We start from the raw sequence: 21,377 nt of genomic DNA on the forward strand, positions 1-21,377 counted from the left end.
TTATCTTAGTAAATTTTTATAACTCTGTTATCTGCATTCTTATTTAAACTCTTAAGTTCTTCTTAAGAAGAATTTTGCTTCTTAAGATAACGAGGTAGAATAAGCAAATCTGAATGTTGAGTAGTGTTTCCCAGAATGTTCTCGGTAGACATTAGTCCCATGAGATGCTACAAAAAAGGAGGGTTGTGTGTGTAATATGGTCAGAAAACTTGAGGAAAACAAGTCGTTATGTTCCAATTTGGGATGTTCAAAATGCTTATTAGCATATCAGAGCTACTAGAAGACCTGCAGGGAAGAAAGGTAACTTTTCTAAATCTTATATTTCTCTAACTTAGCTGACCTGCAAGGACCACTGCCACCATCACCATCACCCTGTTACGGTTTTCTACAAAACTAGTATCTTTTGGAACACACTTTGGGAGTATTGCTACATTTGAGACTGTATTCAGAAGTAATCTAAACAGTTTAAGAATGAAATAGAATAGCAAAGACAGAAGAATATGAGATCATATATATTATGGATAATGACCATAAATACACAAAAGCAAATGTGTCAGGGCAACAGGAAGCAGTGATTTTAGGAAAAATATTTCTGCCAAAACTTAAGGGATGACTTCTACTTGTGATATCCTAGGATTTGGAAAGCAAATCTGAGTTTATCATTTCCATACCAGCATGATTTATTTTGAACAGTTAGTAAAAATCTGAACTCTGTGGGAATCTTGGAATAGCTGCTTTTTGCTTGTAAAAATACTCTAGGCATGTTGGTAAACTTTTGAGCCCTTTGCCTCATCTGTGAAATGGAGACAAGGTTTTAAAGATAATGGTAAGAATTAAATATTGAAAATATATAGTCCTTAGTATGTATCTGCACAAAATTCCCAGTCAGTGGTTGATATTATTAACTATTTGTATTATTTTTTCCTACTCGGCATTCACCTCTCCTCTCTGAAGGGCCCTGGTTTTATATCTCATCTTTAGATAGCAGTCAATTTCTCTATTCAGTCCTTTAAATTGTATTTTCTATACTTTATTTTTAGTTCTAACTTCCACATAGAAAAGAGATGTAATTAGACTTGGATTTTTATCTCTGATAAGATTGCCATTGTTTTTTTGTTTACCTTGTAATTATTAGAGATCAAACTAGAAGTAAGAGAAAATATCATCTCTGTTTCATTGTTGTTTTTATTCACCTGTGCATGAATTATTAATATTATCCTCAAGACACAGTTTCTGTGCAGGAATCTTTTTAAGGCACTTTGGCTGATATGTTTTGTTTAGTTAAAACAAGTCACATAATCAATTAATGTACTTTACTGGGTTCATGTAAACTATCTTGGTTGATAATGTCCAGTATTTTGTTAGCTATGGTTACGTACTTGGAGTGGATATCTTTAGGGAATAGTTTATGTTGATAACTCATAAAGTCTTTTTTTTAAATTGAAGTGTAGTTGATATACCATATTATGTTAGTTTCAGGTGTACAACATAGTGATTCAACTCTCGGTGCTACACAGTATATTCTTACTGTTTATCTAGTCATTTATATCTGTTATCCCATATGCCTAATTTGGCCCTCTCTTCTTCTCTTTCCCTTCCAGTGACCATAGGTTTGTTTTCTATTGCTGTGAGTCTGTTTCTGCTTTATATATACATTCATTTGTATTATCTTTTAGATTTCACATGTAAGTAATATCATATAGTATTGCCTTTCATCTGTCTAGCTTATCTCACCAAGTATAATGTTCTCTATGTCCAAACATGTAGCTGCAAATGGCCTTATTTTATTCATTTTTATGGCTAATACTCCATTGTGTGTATATGTTTTATATATATATAAACACATACATATTGAAAGCATTTATAAACACATACACTATAAACACAGCCCTAAAATTTGGATTTTAAGGAAAAATTGTTAGAATAAGAATTTTAAAGGTGACAGTAATGCATACAGAGTGTGTACACCTCATAAATATCTAAATTCTGTATTAGTAGCAAAACTATAAGGTTAAGCTTAAATGAATTGTTACCCCAGATTATTTAATATTCTCTTTTATCTAATGAAACAACTCCAAACTAAGAAACTGAATCTTGTTATTGTAATGCAAAAGCCTAAGATTCATCAAAAGAGGATTTTAGCTCTCATATTAGTATCTAATATATAACTTTTCTCTCATATCTTAATATTGACAGTTTCTCCCCTGTGATTGCTTTGTTGCTGTTGTTCAGTTGTTGAGTCATGTCCAACTCTTTGTGGCCCCACGAACTGCATCACACCAAGCTTCCCAGTCCTTCACTGTCTCCCAGAGTTTGTTTAAACTCATGTCCATGAGTCCGTGATGCCATCCATCCATCTCATCCTCTGTCACCCCCTTCTCCTCTTGCTCTCAATCTTTCCCAGCATCAGGGTCTTTTCCAGTGAGTCGGCTCTTTGCATCAGGTGGCCAAAGTGTTGGAACTTCAGCTTCAGCATCAGTCCTTCCAATGAATATTCAAGACTTATTTCCTTTAGGATTAACTGGTTCGATCTCCTTACTGTCCAAGGGACCCTCAAGAGTCTTCTCCAATACCACAGTTCGAAAGCATCAATTTTTTGGCCCTCAGCCTTCTTTATGGTACAACTCTCACATCTGTACATGACTACTGGAAAAACAATAGCTTTAACTAGACCCGACTTTTGTCATCAAAATGATGTCTCTGCTTTGTAATATGCTGTGTAGGTTTGTCATAGCTTTTCTTTCAAGGAGCAAGTGTCTTTTAATAATTTCATGGCTTCAGTCACCATCTGCAGTGATTTTAGAGCCCAAGAAAGTAAAATCTGTAACCATTTCTACTTTTTCCTCATCTATTTGCCATGAAGTGATGGGACCAGCAAATTTGGAAAACTCAGCAGTGGCCACAAGACTGGAAAAGGTCAGTTTTTATTCCAATCCCAAAGAAAGGTAATGCCAAAAAAATGCTCAAACTACTGCACAATTGCACTCACCTCACACGCTAGTAAAGTAATGCTTAAAATTCTCCAAGCCAGGCTTCCACAACACATGAACTGTGAACTTCTAGATGTTCAAGCTGGTTTTAGAAAAGGCAGAGGAACCAGAGATCAAATTGCCAACATCCACTGGATCATCGAAAAAACAAGAGAGTTCCAGAAAAACATCTATTTCTGCTTTATTGACTATGCCAAAGCCTTTGACTGTGTGGATCACAATAAACTGTGGAAAATTCTGAAAGAGATGGGAATACCAGACCACCTGACCTGCCTCCTGAGAAATCTGTATGCAGGTCAAGAAGCAACAGTTAGAACTGACATGGAACAACAGACTGGTTCCAAATAGGAAAAGGAGTATGTCAAGGCTGTATATTGTCACCCTGCTTATTTAACTTCTATGCAGAGTACATCATGAGAAACGCTGGGCTGGAAGAAGTACAAGCTGGAACAAGACTGCCGGGAGAAATATCAATAACCTCAGATAAGCAGATGACACCACCCTTATGGCAGAAAGTGAACTAAAAACCTCTTGATGAAAGTGAAAGTGGAGAGTGAAAAAGTTGGCTCAACATTCAGAAAACTAAGATCATGGCATCCAGTCCCATCACTTCATGGGAAATAGATACGGAAACAGTGGATACAGTGGCTGACTTTATTTTCCTGGACTCCAGAATCACTGCAGATGGTGACTGCAGCCATGAAATTAAAAGATGCTTACTCCTTGGAAGAAAAGTTATGACCAACCTAGACAGCATATTCAAAAGCAGAGACATTACTTTGTCAACAAAGGTCCATCTAGTCAAGGCTATGGTTTTACCAGTGGTCATGTATGGATGTGAGAGTTGGACTATAAAGAAGGCTGAGTGCCGAAGAATTGATGCTTTTGAACAGTATTTTTGGAGAAGACTCTTCAGAGTCCCTTGGACTGCAAGGAGATCTACCCAGTCAATCCTAATGGAGATCAGTCCTGGGTGTTCATTGGAGGGACTGATGTTGAAGCTGAAACTCCAATACTCTGGCCACCTGATGAGAAGAGCTTTCTCATTTGAAAAGACCCTGATGCTGGGAAAGATTGAGGGCGGGAGGAGAAGCGGACGATAGAGGAAGAGATGGTTGGATGGCATCACCAACTCGATGGTCATGGGTTTGAATGGACTCCAGGAGTTGATGGATAGGGAGGCTTGGCATGCTGCAGTTCATGGGGACGCAAAGAGTCGGACACTACTGAGCGACTGAACTGATGGGACCAGAGGCCATGATTTTCATTTTTAGAATATTGAGTTTTAAGCCAGCTTTTCACTCTCGTCTCTCACCCTCATTAAGAGGCTTTTAGTTCCTCTTTGCTATTTGTCATTAGGGTGGTAACATCTGCATGTCTGAGGTTATTGATACTTCTCCTGAGAGTCTTGAGTCCAACTTGTGATTCATCCAGCCTGGCATTTTCATCATGTGTTCTGCATATATGTTAAATAAGCAGTGTGGCAAAATACAACCTTGACATACTTCTTTCCCAATTTTGAACCAGTCCATTGTTCCGTGTTCTGTTCTAACTCTTCCTTCTTATCTTGCATACAGATTTCTCAGGAGACAAGTGATTCCTTAGAAACACATGAAATGGAAAAGCTTAAGCATGAAAGAAATAACGCCTTGGAAGAAGTGAATACACTTAAGGTAATCTCCAATTTAGCTTCCTTATATTTTCTTTTGTATAAAGAAAAGAAAGAAAATTATCTTGTGTTGAATCCTGGAGTATCGAGACTTAGTTTTTTTGTTTTTTTTTAAGAATATCAATATCAAATAGCTTAGTATAGAATATTAATATCAAATTAATTAATATTTATTTCCTTAGCTGACCTTTAGAGAGTAAATTTTTTAGCTCGTATACTCATTATTTATATTTCACAGTCAGTGATTTCCTCAGCTGACCTTTAGAGAGTAAATTTTTTAGCTCACATACTCATTATTTATATTTCACAGCTTCGTTGTGAACAGTGTGGTTTGTAATCATACCTTCTAATCTGACTACTTCTAACCCCTTTTTTTCTCACACTGATGGGAAGGATGAAGAGCCAATGAAGCAAGCCATGACAATTTTAGATCCTCAGATGTTCACTGGAAAATACATTTTCTCTTATGTTCATGGGAATGCTTCAGGGACATCTTGTTTTGCTAACATAATTTGAAATTAATGGATTGAGATTTAAAGGAAATAAAAAACACAATATATTTCCCAAATATACTGTAAGATTTTCTTTCTCTATATATGCTTTAATTTTGTGTTTAGAATATTAAATTTGTATCTTAATTTTTATGGAAAGCCATTATATTTTTCAGGTCTTCAAGAAAAGCAGTGTAACTACTTGTTTTCCGTTAATTCATCATAGGAATATATTTAAATTTTTTTCTGTGTTTATTTTTGGCTGTGCTGAGTCTGCATTGCTGCACAGACTCTCCTCTAGTTGCAGAGAGCGGGGGTGACTCTCTAGTTGTGGTACACGGCCTTTCGTGTGGTAACTTGGACTGTTGCAGAGCGCGGGCTCCAGCGCGTGCAGGATTCAGTAGCTGTGGCACATGGGCCCAGCAGTTGTGGTGCCCAGGTTCTAGAGCAGTTGAACCTGTGCACAGGCTTTCTTTCTCCATGGCGTGTAGGACTTCTCCTAGGTCACGTTTCGAAAGCCTGAGTCTCCAGCATTGGCAGGCAGATTCTTTACCACTGAGCCACCAGGGAAGCCCCAAATTATTTTTAATTAGTTTCTTAAATAAGTGAAATTCTAGTATTTGTTTCATTTTTATTGAGGTAAAATCTTTATACCAAATTTAAAAAAGAAAGAAATTTCCTTGCTACCTTAGTTTTTAAATTCTGACCTCTAGAGGAAGCTATTGTTTAACATATCTTATTTACCCTTTGAGAGACTTTCTCTGTGTACCCAAGCATATGCTAAAAAATATGTGTATATTTGCTTCTTTAACTTCCCCAGAATTGTTTCATGTATTATACACTTTTTTACAACTTGTCTTCTTTTTTTCTCTTTGTTATTAGCATTATATCTTGAATAACGTTTCAGGTTAATATATACAAATTTACCTAATTCTTTTCAATGCCTCTCCTATCCTCCAAAGATTCTGTTCTAGATTATTTAACCAGTTCCCTATGATGAAATGTAAAAGATCTGAGAGCCTCAGAAAATTCTGATGAACCATAAGATTCAATGACTTACACAGAGTAAATTATATAAAAATGCTATCTTACCAGTATAACCAACACTGCAGATGTTTTTTAAGAGAATAAGAAAAAACTGCTGTCAATTATTAAAGCTAAATTTATATTTTTCATCTTAATTCTTGATCATGTCTAACTCTTTGTGACTGTAGCTTGCCAAGCTCCTCTGTCTGAAATTCTTCAGGCAAGAGCAAAGGAGGTTGCCATTCCCTACTCCAAAGGATCTTCCTGACCCAGGGATCAAACCTGGGTCTTCTGCATTGCAGGCAGATTAAATTTACTGTCTGAGCTACCACGGAAGCCCCAATGTTTATCATTGTTAAACTTAGTGATATATTTTTGTTTTTTACTGGAGTATCAGTGGCAATAATTAGAATTTTAATTTAAATATATATTAATTTAACATTTAAGCAAAGCTTTCTGGAGGAACTATTGAGTAAATCAGGATTTGTATTTAAAATTTACAAGATGTAACTGAACATATCCTACTGTGACAAAACCTGAAACATATTCTATATAATTTCCTTCACCTGAAAACCTGTCTGTTAGCTGAGAGCCAGTTGCTTAAATACAGAAAAAACTACACAGCAATAAATGTTTTGCTTGAGATAATCTTTGTACTTTTGAGTTTTTCTGCTTGTATTATACACACATCTACACAAAAAGCAGAGGTTGTTATATGGATTTCACAGAATGTGTAGATGTCATCACATCCCATTATCCTGTGATCTCTGTTTATCATGTCTGATTTGAGTTACAAATAAAAATGGAACCAAGAAAATTTGATGCCAATGGCTAATTTTTATTCTGCAAGAATGATTTTTAAAGGTTCCATGGGCTTTATTTAACTTAAAACCTTTCTGCAGAGTTCACATTGCTACTGCTTTGCAAAGTTGAATGAAAATAGATATATTTTCCATTTACAGATGCAAAAAACTAGGACACAAAGAGTGAAGGTGACTTACCAGAGCATAAAAGCCCAGGAGCCAGAAGTTTCTTGGCTCCTGTTCTGTGACAGATTCGTTAGATTGCTATATTATATTCATCTTCAAGTACCTTCATTTCATCTCTTAGACAAGAATGAGCTCAAGTATAGCAGAAAGTAGATTGCTTCTTGTAAACATTCCAATGTTGCCATGAATGTTTACCACTCATTATAATCTAGCAATTCCTCTGCTCAGGTTTATAGTAAAATGGCTCTTAAAGTACTTATAGTATCTCTGATTTGATCAATAAAATGTGGATTATTTATGACATAACAAAATTGAATGTTTTAGGGTGTTATTCTCAATATGCTTAATTTTAAGTTCAAAGATTTTAATATTTATTAAATATATATTAATATTTATTAAATATTTACTATTTATTATTTCACATTTTGATTACACTAGTTATATGTTCATTTTTATGGATAATCTTACAAAAATTAGCTAAATTGGGAACATTATGGTCAACTCTGTTTCATAGTCCTCTTTCGTATGTACGGTAAGAGGGACTTCTAAGTTATAATAGTCATGCTCCTCAATTTGCAAACTCTTTGACAGTGATAGCTATTACCTAGCATTTAGTTGACATTGATACATTTTGATCCTGATTGACTTATTTTGGACCTCAGATTTTTAGGTTTTTTAAAAAGTGGCTAGTAAAGAGTTTCCTGGCGGCCTAGTAGTTAGGAGTCCAGGCTTTCACTGCCATAGCCTGAATTCAGTTTCTGGTCAGGAAATGAAGATCCCACAGCCGCCTGGCACAGGAAAAAAATGTGACTAATTATAGTAACAGAAAATATGTTTACATCCCATTTATACTGTAAAGAGCTAATTACTTTTAAATGGCATGAATAAGGCAGAAAATTGACTGGGAGCTACATTTCCAGATTCTAGAAACTGGATGTTTGAGGAATTTGTAAGCCTTGAAACAAAGCCCTGAAAATCATGCTCATTGATACCTTCTTAACAAGTTGTTAATTCAGTGGCTTTTTAATATAGGAAAAATTATTTGAATCGGAAAGGCAGAGGAAGCAATTGACAGAAGAACTCCAGAATGTGAAACAAGTAAGTGCATATATTGTTTATATGTGTCTTGTGGATATGTGTGTGTACACAAATGAGGTATAATTGCAATGCATTGCTGTGTATAATATATGAGAGCCTACAGATATATAAGTATAGCATAGTGTACTGCTGCTTTCAGAGTTGGGTATCTATGGACTGAAACAATCAGTCTCATTGCTTTTCTACTCTTTTTTCTTTCTCTTCCATTTTTCCTTTTTCTTTTCTTCTGTTTCTCATATTCATTTTATTAAAAGTAAAAGCAAATCAAGGGGGAAAAAAAAAACTTCCAAGGCAGAGCATTTTTAAATTTTTTTTTTAGTAATAAGTAAAAATTTATTTTCACTCTTTATCATTCTCCAAAGAATCTTAAGTAACTTACAGCAAAACAAATGCAATGATATCATGAAATAGAGATGCAGGTAACAAATAAAAGGTTAATAAGAGTAGAAAGTTAAGAGGACATTGCTATAGATCAGTGGCAGTCACCTGATTTTGAATCTCCCCAATATTATCCTCCCAGAAAACATAAAATTTACAGAGCACATAAAACCATACAGAAACCCACACCTTTTTTTTTTTTTTTTTTGGATATATCATGCATGGCTTCTGGGATCTTAGTTCCTTGACTGGGAATTGAAACTGGGCCCATGGCAGTAAAAGCACTGAGTCCTAACCCCTGGACTGCCAGAGAATTCCCAGGACCTACACCTTAAATATGGCTCTTGGATAGAGAGCACCAGAACCTTCAAGGCCCATATAAATAGAGTTTAAAATTCCAACAAACTGTTGCAACTTGCCTGCCACTGAAACTTGAGAGCAGGGGAGGCTTAAAAACTCTGAAAAGAGTAGGGAGAACAGAGTAATTAGACAAAGTACTGCAAGTAAGATCACCTCCAAAAAGAGAAAAATTTAACTATTAATGACAAAATACTAAACAGTGACCAGGATTTGGTGGTTCTCAGAACTTGAGGAAGTATGTGCAACTAGAAGCAGCAGCATTCTAGAATCATTGTTTGGAGAAAAGAATCAAATAAATAGAGAAGGGGTGGTATCCCTTGGAGGCTAAGAAATAACGAGAGAAAAGGAAATAAGAGGGGGAAATTAAGGGTCTTGCAGAAATGAAAGAGAAACAAGACATACCAAGCCTCCTCTATCTACCCTCCATCATGACCATCAACAACATGATCCATAAAAAGAAATTGCACAGAAGAGGGTGCTGTTGAACTAAGAACTCTTCCTGTTAAAGAAAAAGGAATTGGCAGGGGGGGGGGGGGGGGGGGGGGGGGTTGTGGGGAATCTGTCCCTGTCATTACAAAACAACTGTAAATATCAGACAGTATGAATTAAAGCTTTTTTCCTGATGAAAATACCCCAAAACAATTCAACCTTAAAAGTGTAACACAGAATAACTCAAAATAAGGAATTAAAAGCAAAGACTTAGAAAATGACAAAAAACAGGGATAAATGAAATGAGAGTTGATAAAACCTAGGAAAGAAAGAGAAGAAAAGACAAAGTGATGCTAGAAATGGAAACTATATTACAGGTTTCCCAAGGAAGAATATAATCAAATGAAAAGGCATCAAAGAAAACCAGAAAAATAAGAATGAAGTAAGTAAAGGATTTTCATGAGGAAGTAAATCAAAACAACTGAACAGCACTAATATTTTGAACTTTAATCCAAGAAAACTGTCAGATGTAAAAGATGACCTGGAACTATTATTGGGTGGTAGGGAAAGGTCAGTTTAGGGTACATCCTAGCAGGCTTTAAAGACAGAGCCTGGAACTATTATTGGGTGGTGGGGAAAAGTCAGTTTAGGGTACATCCTATTAGGCTTTAAAGACAGAGGAGAAATACATGGTTCCTCCAAATGAGAGGGTCAGATAACGTACAAAGGTGATAGAGTGAGACCAACATCAGCCTTCCTGACGCAGCATACAAAAGTAAGGCATTTGTGGGGTGATATCTTCATGAAACTAAAGAAAAGAATGTGTAAATCAAGAATGTTGTATCCCACCAAGTTGACTTTTAGATATCAACTCAACAGTTACAAATGTGCCGATATTCAGGGAATAATGTATGCATGTAGTATTCCTGAAGAATCTGGGAGAGGTGAGTTTTCCCCAGCCAAAAAATGTCTGGGATAACTTTGACAAGAATTTCCAAACAATGAGCATTTCCTATATGTTACTGTATAGCCAAGCCCCAAAAGAAAGATGCAGTTTTGCAATTTTTTGTTGTTAATGAGAAGATGAGGGAGAAAAAAAGGGGAAAACAGAATAAGATCATTCTGTAGTGTAAGTATAATAGTCAGTGAATATCACTTCAAACTGACAGCAGACAATAAAAAGATTAGGTAAAGACTGAGCAAATTTTGGGATTTTGTAGAATGAAAATATGGATCTTCCAGTTACCAAAAGAAATCCTTTTTTAAAAAAAGGAAAAATGTCAAAATGCAGTAAATATATACAACAATTTCAACAGAAGGCAATATGACAGAATTGAGACTGAACACAACAGTAATCTAATATAAATGGGATAACTTAAATGGGTTTTCTTAGGGAAATATAGTTTACCAAAACTGGCCTCAGTAGAGGTAGAAGCTTAACCATAGAAGAAATAAAGTTACCAAGAAGCCACCCTACAGGAAAGGACCAGGCCAAAATAGTTTCACAGGGGAATTTAACCAAAACTTTGGCAATTAATCCCAGAACTACATAAATGGGTTCAGGTATTTAAAAAAAGCAGAAAGAGAAAGAAACAAAGAAAAATTCCAAATTCTTTCCTGGGAGGAAGTATAACATTTGATGTCTAAACCTGACAAAAGTATCACAAAAAGAAAGAATGCAGTTAAAAAGCTGCAGACTGAAAAAACAACCAGGGACATATGAATTGGAAAAGAATAAATAAAACAGTGACATAATAGAAATCTTGAAAACCCTACAGAATCAATGATAAAAATAACTCGTTGGGAAATTCACAAGCTAGCAAGAAATAAAATTAATATGCAGAACTCAGTTACTGGACCACATACACAAATTATAAGGAGAAGTTTTAGTAGTCTAGATGAAACCAAAAATTACATAGAAAAATGGGTAAAAGACATGAACAGACCATTCACTGAAAAAGTTATTAAAGGTCATATGAAACATATAAAAAGATTTTCAGTCTTTCCCACAAGAGAAATGTCAATTAAATCTATGTTGAGATAGGACTTCCAGCTTCTAGTACTGAGCAAGATACAGAGAATGTTCTCTAACAGAAAACAGCTCTAAAACTGGTTTTGTTACACAGATTTTAAGGAATTACCAAAGGAATTGGAACATGAACATAGACACCTGCTCCTCTGCGAAGAAGGGAACTATGTGAACTAGATTTCTTGATCCCGGTTTTAAGCTTGGAGCTGCTGCTGCTAAATCGCTTCAGTCGTGTCCGACTCTGTGCGACCCCATAGATGGCAGCCCACCAGGCTCCCCCGTCCCTGGGATTCTCCAGGCAAGAACACTGAAGTGGGTTGCCATTCCTTTCTCCAGTCCGTGAAAGTGAAGTTGCTCAGTCATGTCTGACCCTCAGCGACCCCATGGACTGCAGCCTTCCAGGCTGCTCCATCCATGGGATTTTCCAGGCAAGAGTACTAGAGTGGGGTGCCATTGCCTTCTCCAAGCTTGGAGCTAGCAACAATTTAATACCAGTGGAAACTGACCCCCACTTAGGGTCGCTTGATGTTTGAAAATGTTCACAGACACTTTAATGAGGAAGCACTGCTTATCATCAGGGCTTCCCTGGTGGCTCAGTCAGTAAAGAATCCACCTGCACTGCGGGAGACCTGGGTTCGATCCCTAGGTTGGGAAGATCCCCTGGAGAAGAGAACAGCTACCCACTCCAGTATTCTGGCCTGGAGAATTCCATGGACTGTATAGTCCATGGTGTCACTCGAGTCGGACTTGACTGAGTGACTTTTTACTTTCACTGCTTATTACCATACATGATGCTAGAACAAGGGAATATTTGTGTGAGAAAAATCTAATCTCAACCCCTACTTCATATCATATTCAAAGTTAAGTTCAGTTTTTCAGTCGTGTCCGACTCTGCAACCCCATGAATTGCAGCACGCCAGGCCTCCCTGTCCATCACCAACTCCCGGAGTTCACTCAGACTCATGTCCATAGAGTCCATGATGCCATCCAGCCATCTCATCCTCTGTCGTCCCCTTCTCCTCACTAATTCCGAATGGATTATAGATCTAAACATAAACTAAAATTTAAATTCAAAAGAAACTTTTGTGATGTTGGGTTAAGCAAGGATCAGCTCAGTTCAGTTCAGTCGCTCAGTCGTGTCCGACTCTTTGCAACCCCATGAATCGCAGCACACCAGGCCTCCCTGTCCATCACCACCTCCCGGAGTTCACTCAGACTCATGTCCATCGAGTCCGTGATGCCATACAGCCATCTCATCCTCTGTCGTCCCCTTCTCCTCCTGCCCCCAATCCCTCCCAGCATCAGTCTTTTCCAATGAGTCAATTCTTCGCATGAGGTGGCCAAAGTACTGGAGTTTCAGCTTTAGTATCATTCCTTCCAAAGAAATCCCAGGGTTGATCTTCTTCAGAATGGACTGGTTGGATCTCCTTGCAGTCCAAGGGACTCTCAAGAGTCTTCTCCAACACCACAGTTCAAAAGCATCAATTCTTTGGCGCTCAGCCTTCTTCACAGTCCAACTCTCACATCCATACATGACTACTGGAAAAACCATATCCTTGACTAGACGGACCTTAGTCGGCAAAGTAATGTGTCTGCTTTTGAATATGCTATCTAGGTTGCTGTCAAGCTGTATATCTAAAATGAGTAAATTTTACTCTATGTAAATTCTACCTCAACAAAGCTACTTTTAAAAAATATGCCAATACAATTTTTCTTCCATTAACAAAAATTCAAATGCTTGACAGTGCATTGTTGATGAGGCTGTTTTGAAACAGGCGTTTTCATACATGCTAGTGGTAGTGCAAAACAGCACACAGCTGCAAAGGAGAATTTGGCTTTTCTAATAAATTGATGTGTACATTTACCATTCAGCCTGGCAACCTCACTTCTAGGAATTTACCCCAAAGACATACCTCTAATAATATTGAAATACCTAGGCACAGTATTTTTTTGTGGTATTATATGTAATTAGAAAATATTAGAAACTGCCTTAATCTTCAGTGTAGATGATTGAATGAACTACGGTCCATACATGCAGTGGAGCACTCTGCTACTGAAAGCAATCTTAACTCAGTAGCACAGAGTAATTTCCAGGAGATCCTGTCAAAGTAAAAAAAAAAATACAAAAAGTATGTATAGTATTATCCTTTATTTAAAAAAAAATAATAACCATACTGAAGAAAAATTAAAGAATCAGTTCAAGTAATTTACCAACATGGTATTTATGTTCAGTGTTTGACAGGTTGCAATAGAGTTAGAAAAGGATTGAAAACAAATCCCAAACATTTTATAGTATGAGAAAAATTGAATAGCATGTGTTGTTGTCTTGTTTCTGAGGTATGGCCAAAGCCATTCTGAAACAATTTAAACAGTTTTAAGATGTAATAATGCATGCATGCTCAATCTCTTTAGAGTCTGACTCTTTGTGACCCCTATGAACTGTAACTCACTGGGCTCCTCTGTCCTTGGGGTTCTGCAGGCAAGAATACTGGAGTGGGTTGCCCTGCTCTCCTCCAGGAAATCTTTCCAATCCAGGGATCAAACCCATGACTTATGTCTCCTGCATTGGCAGGCCAGTTCTTTACCACTAGCGCCACCTGGGAAGCCCAAGATGTAATATAGGTCTCCTATATTACAAAATCAAAATGTTTTGATTGTTGTTGAGAGCCAGAATCTCAGTGAAAAAAAAAAGACATACAAAGTAGAATTTAGGAAGTCAAGAAAGAATCCTTTGAATGGACTATATTTGAAAGTATCATTGTGAATGCATTATTTCTAAAATATATGTATCTATGTGAATATGAATATATATGTGCCCATATATACGTATGTGTGTGCATATATATTCCAAGCTCTAACAGCTGGAAGAGCCAAGAATCACATATCCCACTAGCAGTGAGCACCTAGCATATCTAAGTGCCTAGAAACTATTCCCCACTAATAAGAATCCAGGCTTCCTGGAGAAATCACTGATTTCAAGACTGAGGGTGGGTAAGTACAAAATGAGCTTGAAATGTCTTATGCCAGAAAATAAGGAAATCACCAAAGTGATGGGAGCGTGTCTTAAGGAACTAGCTTGATGCACCCTCCACTGACCAATCTGAAAGTAGTTGAGCACCAAAATAATTACATATAGTAACGAACTAACAAACATTGAAAAAAGGTGATTCATGAGTCCATACCATTAGTAAAGAAGTGAATTAATTAATGGAGAGAGCTGAGAGCTCTTGCTCATTAAAGACTGTTGAGTGCTGACTGGTAACAACAGTTATCAGAGTAGCTGCCGGATTTGGGAAGTCAGCATTTTGCATGTTTCAGTAATGACTGGATCAGACTAGAATCATAAAATGCTTAATCTAGGGGGAGTTTTTTTATGACAAGCAGAATATTCACATATTTATATGGCTGTAAAGTGGCTGTCTATAAACTGCTTATTAATTGCAAGAGGAAAATAGTGATTATGTGCTAGTAAAATCAGACAACTCCTAAACTGGTACAAAAAATGGATATCACCACTGAAGAACAGATGGATATGTGTGACTTCAAGTGTGAAACCTTGAGAGGACACAGCATCGCTTATGTGGTATTACAGCTGAGAATGTATAAACCTGAACCTGGCCATGAGGAAGTATCAGTCAAGCCCCAAATGAGAACAGTTTTATTTATTTTTAAAGGTGTATGTTTCTGTGTGTGTATGTGTCTGTGTGTGTATACGTGTTATATTCTTGAGAAATGTGAATGCCTTAAAAAATAAAAGAATGAAAAGAAGAACCAAAGAAAGAAAGGAAAGGACAAGGTAAAGAGGGAGGGAGGGAGGGGGAGAGAGAGAGAAAGAGATGGAAGAAAGAAAAATGAAGAAAGGATGACGGGAGGGAAGAAGGGTGGGGGGAGGTTCCAGATTAAAAGAGGGTAAAGAGACATGAAACTAAATAAAACACCTGACCCTAGACTCGATCCTGCACTGGAATGAGGAAAACACTACAAAGGATGTTATTGAGTCAGTTGACAAAATTGGAATACGGATGACAGATTAGATAATAGTATTGGCTAAATGTTGAATTTCTTAAATCTGATAGCTGTACTATGGTTGTGTAAGAGAAATCCTTTTACTTAAGAAATACTGAGAAATACTCAAGGGATAAAGAACCCTTGAGTAATTAGAATATGTGTGTACATATTTACATATGTGTGTATATACAAATGTATATATGTGAGAGATTGAGAGTCTGCAAAATCTTGGTAGCAGCAACCTCAAAATGTCAGTGGCTTGCAAGAATACTTTATTTCTCACTCATGAACATATTGGCAAAAAAGTGACTTGAATTAGGTAAATCTGGGCAAAGAATGTAAAGATGTTCTTTGTACTGTTCCTACTCTTGCAGGTCTTGTGTACACTTGAAGTTATTTCCAAATACAAAGTCTGTAAAAGTCCTCTATTTTTTGACCAAAAGCTTTTAGACCTCCATTTTATTAAGCTTTTTTGTAGTTTGGTGCTATATCTGCATCAGTTTATACGGCCAGGCCTTTTTACATTTTAGTGTATCTTTGCATCCTGCAGTTCAGTTCAGTTCAGTTCAGTCGCTCAGTCGTGTCCGACTCTTTGCGACCCCATGAATTCCAGCACGTCAGGCCTCCCCGTCCATCACCAACTCCCAGAGTTCACTCAGACTCACGTCCATCAAGTCAGTGATGCCATCCAGGCATCTCATCCTCGGTCGTCCCCTTCTCCTGCCCCCAATCCCTCCCAGCATCAGAGTCTTTTCCAATGAGTCAACTCTTCGCATGAGGTGGCCAAAGTACAGGAGTTTCAGCTTTAGCATCATTCCTTCCAAAGAAATCCCAGGGCTGATCTCCTTCAGAATGGACTGGTTGGATCTCCTTGCAGTCTAAGGGACTCTCAAGAGTCTTTCAAAAGCATCAGTTCTGCAGTGCTCAGCCTTCTTCACAGTCCAGCTCTCATATCCATACATGACCAGTGGAAAAACCATAGCCTTGGCTAGACGGACCTTTGTTGACAAAGTAATGTCTCAGCTTTTCAACATGCTGTCTAGGTTGGTCATAACTTTTCTTCCAAGGAGTAAGCGTCTTTTAATTTCATGACTGCAGTCACCATCTGCAGTGATTTTGGAGCCCCAAAAAGTAAAGTATGATGCTGTTTCCACTATTTCCCCATCTATTTCCCATGAAGTGATGGGACCGGATGCCATGATCTTCGTTTTCTGAATGTTGAGCTTTAAGCAAACTTTTTCACTCTCCACTTTCACTTTCATCAAGAGGCTTTTGAGTTCCTCTTCACTTTCTGCCATAAGGGTGGTGTCATCTGCATATCTGAGGTGATTGATATTTCTCCCGGCAATCTTGATTCTAGCTTGTGCTTCTTCCAGCCCAGCGTTTCTCATGATGTACTCTGCATAGAAGTTAAATAAGCAGGGTGACAATATACAGTCTTGAAGTACTCCTTTTCCTATTTGGAACCAGTCTGTTGTTCCATGTCCAGTTCTAACTGTTGCTTCCTGACCTGCATACAGGTTTCTCTAGAGGCAGGTCAGGTGGTCTGGTATCACCATCTCTTTCAGAATTTTCCACAGTATTATGATCCACACAGTCGAAGGCTTTGGCATAGTCAGTAACGCAGAAATAGATGTTTTTCTGGAACTCTCTTGCTTTTTCCATGATCCTGCAAGTGGACATTTATAAGTGAAAAGTGAAGTGTTGATCGCTCAGTCATGTCCAAGTCTTTGCTATCCCATGGACTATAGTTTGCCAGGCTCCTCTTTCCATGGAAGTCTCCAGGCAAGAACACTGGAGTGGGTAGCCATTCCCTTCTCCAGGGTATCTTCCCTACCCAGGGATCAAACCTGGGTTCTCCCACCTTGCAGGTGAATTCTTTGTCATCTGAGCCACCAGGGAATCCCATTTACAAATATTCTTTCTTAATTTTTACATATAAAATAAATTAGAAGGTGGGTTTTTTCCTCCATTTAATTAAATTTTTTTCCCTTCAGAATGCTTAGAACTTTAAAGTTTTGGAATATCAAGCATAGTTAATAAAGTAAGGTAATATGATATCGTGTGTGTGTGTATATATATATATAATAGCACATAGTAATTTAATAAATATTAACTATTATGGTCATTATTATTAATAATAGAAGAAATATTAGGTGCAGAGAAATAGGTGAAAATTATTTGTTTTAACAATTTTATTAGAGGAATAAAACCTAATTTTGACTGAGAGAATAAGGAGACTTTGTAGAGAAAAGGTGACCCATGAACTAGACCATCCATGTGAAGGGGAGAGCCCTCCAAGCAGAGAGTGCAACCTGAAAATCATGGTATGAAAGAAAAAGTCTTACCTTGAGCGTCAAAATCAGCTGACTTTGTATGCTAATTTAAGTATTATCTCTTAATGTTTTTGTATCTAATATGTGATGCTAACATCTGTTTATAATTTGTTCATAGGACTTGAGAGTTTAAGAGCCTAAAACTACCAGGAATATAATAAATTCCTAAAAACTAATAATGATAATTTGTATTTGTATTAGTTCATCATCATCCCCTTGTCATTATTAAAGGCTTGGGGACATAAGGAAAACATGAAGAGATGAAAGCATTAGGAAATAACATCTGAGGGCTGTCAGGGAGTTTTTGTGTTGGGACCAAAGCAGGCATGCACTTGAATACCAGTCTAAGATTTTAGACAGTGGATTGCCATTGAAGGTATTTGACAAGAGAAGAAAGATCAACTTGTTCCATCTATAATGTGACTCCTCTTTCCTTCACACTCTACATCTAACTGGTTGGCCCTCCTGTTTAAAAACTGCAGTTTTGCCCCTTTTTATCATTTCCATCACTAGTCTAAGCCATCATCATCTCTTGTCTGTTGAAACTATAACTTCCTACCAGATCACCCAGCTTTTATCCTTGCCCCGCCCCCATACAGTCTAATCTGAACACAGCAGCCAGAAATAGGCTTTTAAAACTTGTTAGAACCTGTATAACTTTCCATCTCAGAGTGAAAGCCCAAATCCTGCAAAGCCTGCCCTTCCTGGTCTGCCATCCTACCCCAACTCCACACTCCTTTTCCTCAGTGACCCCATCCCTTACTACTTTCCCCCACCTACCCTCCTTGTTCTCCAGCCCCTCTACCTCCTTGCACCATTACCCCACTAACGCTCCAGCTCTCACTGTGGGTGGATACGTTTTCTGGCATTTCTGATTGCTTTCTTGTGTATTATTTACTTGTTAAACCTGTATACTTTATCTGTATCCACCAACTAGAGGGTAAGCTTCCTGAGGAGGGCAGCTGTCTTTCATGTGTTCTCTAATTTACCTTAGAACCATCACTGACGTAGAGTAGGTATTCAGTAAATATCTGGTGAATGGATGGATGAAGAATGGTGAATGAAGACTATCTATACTGTAAGAAAGTTAACCTAACAGCAGATTTGGAAATAATTGAGTATCAGATAAGAGGCTTTTATAAAAGTCTAGACTTGCACTTTCTAATAGAAATGTATTGGAAACCAACTATGCCTTGTCAGTTTTCTGGTAACCACATTTTTTAAAAGCATGAAAAGAAACAGGTAAAATTATCTTAGATAAATTTTTAGTCTAATATATCTAAAATATGGTCATTTTAACATGAACAGTATTAAAAATTCATTAGACATTTTTACATTCTTTTCTCATACTGTATTTTTGAAGTCCAGTGTTACTTTACACTTAAAGTGTATCTTAATGCGTGCACTAGATTTTCATTGGAAATAACTGCTGTGATTTTGTTTAACAGCATTTATAGTTAAAAAGTAGATTCATATACCCAAATGTTCCAAATAAAGTTAAAAAGTTTGTAGTAACTGAAATGAATACCAAAAATCTTTTTCTTTTAATATTTATGTCCCTATTGGCAAAATTTTTTCATGTTTTTAGAAGATTCAGTCTTTAAAGCAAAATCCCTTCAAAACTACATCTTTTCAAGTTAAGTATGTCACTAATTCTGGTTACCATCAGTTTCAAAGGAGTATTGCATATACTGAAAACAACTGTAAATTTATCAATATCAGCTAAGCAGATGTCAAAAATTTTAAGGTTTTTGAGCCCAATCTACATATTATGAGTAATAAAATCTACATAATGATTTGTGTTAGATAATAGGTAAATCATTCTTACTGACTTATGCATTTGAAAATTTTCAGTATAGTATAAATTCTTACACTTGTCTAGCTTCACAAATAAGCTTTCTCGTTCCTTGGAGCTTCAAATTTATGTACAATGTGATATTGATAATAAAATGTAAATCACACTTCCATTTTTTTGTCTTTATTTGTTAAGTATTAGGCAACCAATCATTTCTTTTAAGAAAATCTTCAACTGAAGTTAAAAATACAGTAAGTCTTCATTAAGCTCTTTCACAACTCAACCAAGTAGCATTAGCAAAGAGCACAGGATCTTTAAAATCACTCTTTTAAACTAGTGACTAGCCATCAAATTTGCACATATACATTAAACAAGGTTAACAGCTGTGTCGATGGTGGTTTTCATATGGTCAGCTTCAAGAACTGAGACAGAAATTTTCAAAATAAATCCTGCAATGGCATGAAACAATGAAGAAAACAGTCTGTTGTTTGAAAATGCCAACAAATCAAATTTTGATTCAACATAGCTGGAGCACCTTCTATTACAATAAAAAAAAATTTTTTTTCAAACTTTTCTTCATTATCCAACTGAAAGTCTCATGTGATACATGTAAAAGTTAAAATGTCTAGGCCATAAGTCTGAATTTTTTAGGCTGTAGATTGACAACCTTATGTAAATTTGGAAGTCCTTTAAGACAATACCTCCCTTGGGAATTCCCTGGTGATCCAGTGGGTAAGACTTGTGTTTTCACTGTGGGGACTCAAGTTTGATCCCTGTTCTGAGAAGATCCTGCAAGCTGTATAGAGCAGCCAAAAAAGAAAAAGAGACAATACCTGCCTGAAGTATGCATTTAATATTATCTCATTATCATGTGGCTCATCTAAAGCTGAAGTAAAGTACTTGCAGTTTTTCAAATTTTCAATCATTTGATCATTGATATTGTTAGAAATGTCTTGTATTCTGTGAACCTGTGTGAAATAGTTGAAGATCTTTTATTTTTATAAAATATTTCTTCTATCAAGACCAAAATTAAAATATTGGTTTAGAAATGGTTTATTCTTTTACGCAAAAAAGCCAACCAAGCTGGTCAAAATTAACAAATGTAGAACTTTTACTTCTGATTTCATGTTGACTAACTTCATTAGTTCTTACTTAACTGTTAGGAGAAATCTTCTATTTATTTATTTTAATTTTTGGCTGCTCTGGGTCTTCATTGCAACGCTCAGGCATCCTCTGGTTGCAGGAGCAGGGGCTGCTGCTCGTCCCTTCCTCGCGGGTTCTCATTGCCGTCTCTCCTCTTGTTGTGGAGCACAGGCTCTAAGGCGCCCAGGCTCTGTCGCTGCAACTGGCAGGCTCTAGAGCAGACTCACTGGCTGTGGCTCCTGGGCTTAGTTACTCCCATGTAGGGTCTTCCCATACCTGGGATCCAACCTGTAATCCCTGCATTGACTGGCAGATTCTTAACCACTGGACCACCAGGGAAATTAAAGAGAAAACTGTTTAACAAGCCCATCACACATTTGCAGAAATCTCTCAATTGCTCACTTTTCATATGGTTAAAAAAACTTTATACAACAAACAGCTTTGTAAATTGCAATTGCATTCATCATAAAATTTTCAAAATACTTTCCTCTAGTTTTCTTTTTTTTGCATTACTAGCTAATTCATCTTATTCTTCATCAGTATGTCTTCATTTTAAAAAAACTTTCTCCATACCAACTTCTTTAAGTATAAATAATTTAACTGTAGTCTAATAAAAATAAGTATTTTCATTTAATT

The 21,377-nt window shown here is 36.8% G+C and overlaps 1 protein-coding gene across 1 annotated transcript in view; it reads left to right on the plus strand.

The window, feature by feature from the left end:
• STXBP4 (syntaxin binding protein 4) overlaps positions 1-21,377 on the plus strand; it is a 200,134-nt gene that overhangs the window by 77,073 nt on the left and 101,684 nt on the right. The window contains exons 9-10 of the mRNA XM_052658542.1: positions 4,568-4,663; positions 8,198-8,263. Coding sequence (XP_052514502.1) covers positions 4,568-4,663; positions 8,198-8,263 — 162 coding nt within the window. The remainder of the gene's footprint in view (positions 1-4,567; positions 4,664-8,197; positions 8,264-21,377) is intronic.

The sequence above is a fragment of the Budorcas taxicolor genome, chromosome 19, assembly GCF_023091745.1.
Source record: "Budorcas taxicolor isolate Tak-1 chromosome 19, Takin1.1, whole genome shotgun sequence".
Lineage (NCBI taxonomy): Eukaryota > Metazoa > Chordata > Mammalia > Artiodactyla > Bovidae > Budorcas > Budorcas taxicolor.